A 5,888-nucleotide genomic window follows, 5' to 3' on the forward strand; every position below is an offset into this window, starting at 1 on the left:
TCAGAAAATGCTGTGCCTCCGGCTCCGAGGCCTCTGACTCAGTCCGAAGTCCCAACTCCCAAGTCCCATGTCCCAAATTTGGATGAGGATGTCTGCCGACTTTCCGACTTTGGCTTTTTCTTTTTAGGGTTTGTAGAATTCCATAGTCTTCTGAAATAGCTTTTTCAACCAGAAAAATATTTCTGCGTGACGTGTGGCGCTTTGGCGCTGTGTCAGAATCATGTGATGATGTCAGTCTCCGTGACCGTGGGATGTCACTTGTCCACTTTCAGGAGGACAAATGGACACTAAAATCATATTGTTCGTTTTAGGGGAGGCTATGTCGCTGTGATCAGATGGCACAAATATTCTGCATTCCGCTGGAATGGACTATGGAGTGACGGAGACTGACTGTGTAAAATGGGGACTATGATTTTAGTGGCAGTCTGTGAAGACATAATAAAAGAAATATCTGCACAATCCTTGTCGGACAATACACTAATAAATGTATAAAAGGATACTTGGATAATCAAGGCTTGTCCATAAACAGAGTAGCACTTTTCTGCCGGTAGTAGTTGTTTCGTATCATTTCTCATCTGTCAAATCTTACCACGGTGAAACGATTACAATTGACTATGACGACTGGAGAGAAAGAAACACTAGTGATCTTCGACACCACTTTACGCGATGGTGAACAGGTAAGCGAATCTTGCTTTGGGGTCGAGTTGTCTACCACAATCATGAACTCATCGGAAGGATGCGAAGAAGGGCTTATTAATTTAGTGCATAAGCTCTATTTTGGTTGATGTATTCCGATGAGCAAGGGCGTCCATGTCCTGGATGATATCTAGAATCGTGGCCTTGCCCATTCTTTAGTACAAGCACATTTTTGAAAATTAAAACGTCTGCACTATATTCACCACTGAATCACTCATACACATGCAGATGTATCGATGTACTTGCTCATAGATAGTACAGTCAGACAAACTGCGACAAATTGCGAACGTGCCTGTTTTTGTTCCACATGCATCAGTTTGAGCAAACCTTTCAGTTGATCCATGAACATATCTTCAGATGGACATTCAATATATGCTTGATATGCACTTCCATTCCAATGGGTCGGCGTGGTGCTGATGTAGACTACTAGTTTCTCAATATCATTTCGTCACTTCTTCTATCATAGTCCTCTGCATCGCACGAGTTGACACACTGTTACACCATCGCATGACCCATTTCACAAGAGTCAAGTGCAGCGTGTATATTAAAGTTATGTCATATAATAGGATACACTACGATTGTTACTGCCGCATGACCTCACCAGACACACATCACTAGTATCAGTCAGTCACCGTGCGGGCACCTTGCACAGCCATACACACATCCCCCTCTCGCCCATCCTTTCCTCATAGCCTTGTACATGCTCCTACACCTACCCTCATAACGACGTCCCACAATCCTTACCTACCAGTCGCCGGGTGTAACCCTGACCAGTGATGACAAGGTCCAGATAGCCAAGCAGCTGTCGCGTTTGGGAGTGACGGTGTGTGAGGCTGGCTTCCCCATCGCATCCGATGGCGACTTTGCAGGCGTTGAGCGCATCGCTAAAGAGGTATGTACTCGCAATAGCACACGCTTCCGCTTAAATGTGCATTGCATACGGTACCTGCCTGTTGGTTGATCACAGAAGATGTTTTGCGCACTCTAGGCTGTTTCAGGGGCTTAGCCATTGGTTAGTTAAGTAGGTGGTGTGGTGGTTTATGCTTACACCCTCCTTTTGTAACCGGTGCAGGTAGGTCATCTGACGACTGGGCGCAAGAGCGGCAAGCCAATGGTCATCTGTGGGCTTGCACGGGCCATTAAGAAGGACATAGACCGCTGCTACGAAGCAATACAGCACGCACCGCTACACCGCATACACACCTTCCTGGCCACCTCAGACATCCATCTGGAGCACAAGCTACGCATCACACGCGAACAGTGTGTGGCCAAGGTGCATGAGATGGTGACCTATGCCAAGTCAAAGTGCACAGACATCGAATTCAGTACAGAGGATGCTGGGCGTAGTGATAAGGTAAGGGAGTGTGTCTATGTATGCACTTGTGCATGCAGTGATAAGGTAAGGGAGTGTGTCTATGTGTGCGCTTGTGCCTGTAGGTGGCATCGGTATGCGGTTACTGTGGCGTATGGGCATTCGATATCCTACACGCTTGCACATCCTAACTTGCAAAGTCCTCAATGAGTTCCGAAGTGCGTGTGTGTTGTTTCTTGTAGTGTGGTCTGTGTGCAGGGGGATGCCTCGCTTACGTGTCTTCACTTCGTTGGACTCTGTGCATTTATCTTTTGCTATAGTATTGCTTCCACTCAAGCACACGCACACGCACACGCACATGTGGAGTACAGATATACTACGCCCATATACAGACACATCCACACACACACGCACGTACACATGGACACACAGACATACTACGGCCATATACAACACATACACACCCAGACACACTCACACGTACACATGGACACACATCCACACAAGCATGTGAACGCACATACATACTACGGCCATGCGAATACAATCACTCACACTCACACGTACACATGGACACACATCCACACACGCACGTGAACGCACAGACATAATACGGCCATATACACAATCACGCTCACTCACACGTACACATGGACATCCTCACTCACATGTGGAGGCACGGACATATAAAGTTACACATACATTCGCACATGTATACGCACATACATGCCCACAATACACATGCACACACTCATTCACGGTCCTCGATATATATACAGTTTCATATAATTTAATAAACAGATACAAAAATAATGAACACGACACGTCAGTAGTGCCGCGGGGTACACAGTTACATACTCACGCATTATACATGTCTGTCTGCTGGCAACACACGCATAAACACTCCAGTGCACGCACGTATCACACACACGTACATTGCACACAGATACGTACCAGTCCATGTATAGGCAAGCATGTCTCATCCGAGAACATGGAGCCCATACTGAGTTCACTGTTGAAACTTCCCCCACACACATAGGACTTTCTGGTGAAGGTTATCGGGGTGGCCATAGCCGCAGGTGCCACAACCATCAACATCCCTGATACAGTAGGCTACACCACACCAGAGGAATACGGCGCACTGGTGAAGTACATAGTCACCAACACACCCAATGCTGACAAGGCAGTCTTCTCCACACACTGCCACAATGATCTAGGACTAGCCACAGCCAACACACTGTCGGGTGTGGTGAATGGGGCCAGGCAGGTGGAGGTAGGCCTCACGAGTGCAACGGGTAGCGTGCATGCTTGTATATGCACACACATGTGGCCATTGCGTTTGCGTGCGTCTACATGGAAATATCAATAGATATGACTAAATGTATGCAAATGGGGAGGGGGTGGTAGGGTCAGCGATGCATGCAAGGTCATGTAGATGTATTTCAGCATGTATCTATATATGACTGTTGATATACCTATACATACATTTCTACACTCTGTAGATGCATTTAAGCATGTATCTGTATATGCCTGTCTGTAAACATATAGATACATTCCTACGTTCTACATATATCTCATTCCCTCTGACACACACACACACACCCTCTGACACACGCACACATCCTCTGACACACAGGTGACCATCAACGGTATTGGCGAGCGTGCAGGCAACACGGCACTAGAGGAGGTTGTGATGGCTATCACATGCCGCAAGGGCAGCTTCCCTGTGATCACAGACATCGACACACCACAGATCATGCGCACAAGTGAGATGGTCATGCACCTCAGCGGCATGCGCGTACAGAGCAACAAGGCCATTGTGGGCGCAAACGCATTTGCGCACGAATCAGGCATTCACCAGGATGGTAGGTAGAGGGCAGGGTGTGTGTTAAGAGGTAGAAGGCTGGGTGTGTGTTAGAGGTAGAGGGCAGGGTGTGTGTTAAGAGGTAGAGGGCAGGGTGTGTGTTAAGAGGTAGAAGGCTGAGTGTGTGTTAAGAGGTAGAGGGCAGGGTGTGTGTTAAGAGGTCGAAGGCAGGGTGTGTGTTAAGAGGTAGAAGGCAGGGTGTGTGTTAAGAGGTAGAAGGCAGGGTGTGTGTTAAGAGGTAGAGGGCAGGGCATGGGGGGATGTTTTGTGTATATATGGATGAATGTATGTGTATATGGGTGAGCGAGCGACAGACTTAGTGGATATAGACACATGGATACGTACTCTCACATTCAGCAGTGTGTGCATATGCTATGCCTGTATTCTGAATTACAATGTGTAACAACACCAATGCATTCAACACCCATCTGCAGTGGGATGCATGCAACGTATCTGTAGTAGAAGACATGCAACATATCTGTAGTAGGTCACCTGCTAATGGGGTTGGATATGGTGGTGGGAGTACAGGCGTTTTGACAGCATGCTAAGCACTGTTTGTAGTTGTAGTCATATGTCAACTGATCTACACTCGCCAATGCAAACTTACTGGCACGAAATACACTCAAGTATATAGTTTGCTTCTATGCATGCACTCACCCCCAGGGAACCACCTACGTACCTTCTCCCACTAAGAACAGTTGTGTATCTGTTCACACGCCCTCTTGCAAACCCTCATTGGTACTACGCTGCATGCTCGTTATTTGTCTGAGATGGTTATAGCACAAACACACCACGTCGACTACACCAAAGGTTCTGATCCTCCAATACACCTGTGAAACACGCCAGGTATGCTCAAGAACGCAGGCACGTACGAAATCATCAGCCCAGCGCTAGTGGGAGTGCAGACTTCGCTTGTCATGGGCAAGCACTCGGGCCGTGCCGCCTTCAAGTCACGTCTAGGCGAACTAGGCTATGAAGAGTTGGCTGCCGATGTCATACAGGCTGCATTCGAGAGATTTAAAACGGTGTGTGCGGGCGTGTGTTGCGTGCGTATATGCAAAGCACAAACTCACACTATAGTTATTTTCCCCATGTTTTAGGTATATATATATATATATATAGATATATATACATACACACACACACACACACACACACACATATATATATATATATTGGTTTTTATGCGTGTGCTCATATACAAATATCGACGTATGAATTTGTGCATTATTGCAAGTATCGGCATGTAAATGTATATTCGCACATGTGTGCGCGTGTATGGAGGTTGTGTACTCAGTTAGCCAGTACAACGTAAACTATGTCCATGTGTATAGCTAACATCACAGTGCATGCAAAGACTATCAACCCACCTGCATATCATGGTTGCGATTGTAGAACTACAGCCGTGGTGGGTGACCCACTGTCTGTCTATGCAACAGCTGTGCACGAACCATTTGGGGGTTGCATGCATGCTCCTCACAGCAGCAGCCACGCAGTGTGTGGTATCCATTGCAATGCCGCATTCACTTTCAGAGTCATGGTGCTGTGGAATGTCTGGTGCCATTATACAATCGCTCGTATACTCATACCACCACTCCACTTCTTCCCACTGCCATGTCGTGTCGTGTCATGTCATGTCATGTCATATCCGCTTAGCTTGCTGACACGGGCAAGAGCATCACCGACAGTGATCTGCACGCCATCATGAACGACCAACTGCACCAGCCACCCATCACCTTCGCACTGCAGCACGTGCAGGTGTTTACAGGCACCACCATCCAACCCACCGCCACAGCCACACTCACAGGCCCGGATGGCGCCAACATTGTCAGATGTTCCGTGGGCACAGGACCCGTCAACGCCATCTTCAGGGCTGTCTGCGATGCTACGGAGGTGAGTGGAAGTGTGATGGATAGGGGGGGTTAGGGGGGTGAGTATCGGTAGGAATTAAAGAGAGAGAGAGAGAGGTTGGGGGGGTAGGGGGTAGTAGAGGGGTGTGTGTGTGTGTGTGTGTGT

General features: G+C 47.7%; 1 protein-coding gene across 1 annotated transcript in view; it reads left to right on the forward strand.

Annotated features, from left to right (window-relative positions):
* Positions 1-475: 475 nt before the first annotated feature.
* The window catches only part of SARC_11908 (2-isopropylmalate synthase), a 6,267-nt gene continuing 854 nt past the window's right edge, over positions 476-5,888 (forward strand). The window contains exons 1-7 of the mRNA XM_014293995.1: positions 476-677; positions 1,448-1,588; positions 1,769-2,050; positions 3,048-3,281; positions 3,645-3,873; positions 4,719-4,897; positions 5,529-5,765. Coding sequence (XP_014149470.1) covers positions 615-677; positions 1,448-1,588; positions 1,769-2,050; positions 3,048-3,281; positions 3,645-3,873; positions 4,719-4,897; positions 5,529-5,765 — 1,365 coding nt within the window. The 5' untranslated portion in view covers positions 476-614. The remainder of the gene's footprint in view (positions 678-1,447; positions 1,589-1,768; positions 2,051-3,047; positions 3,282-3,644; positions 3,874-4,718; positions 4,898-5,528; positions 5,766-5,888) is intronic.

The sequence above is a fragment of the Sphaeroforma arctica genome, assembly GCF_001186125.1.
Source record: "Sphaeroforma arctica JP610 unplaced genomic scaffold supercont1.1950, whole genome shotgun sequence".
NCBI lineage: Eukaryota > Ichthyosporea > Ichthyophonida > Sphaeroforma > Sphaeroforma arctica.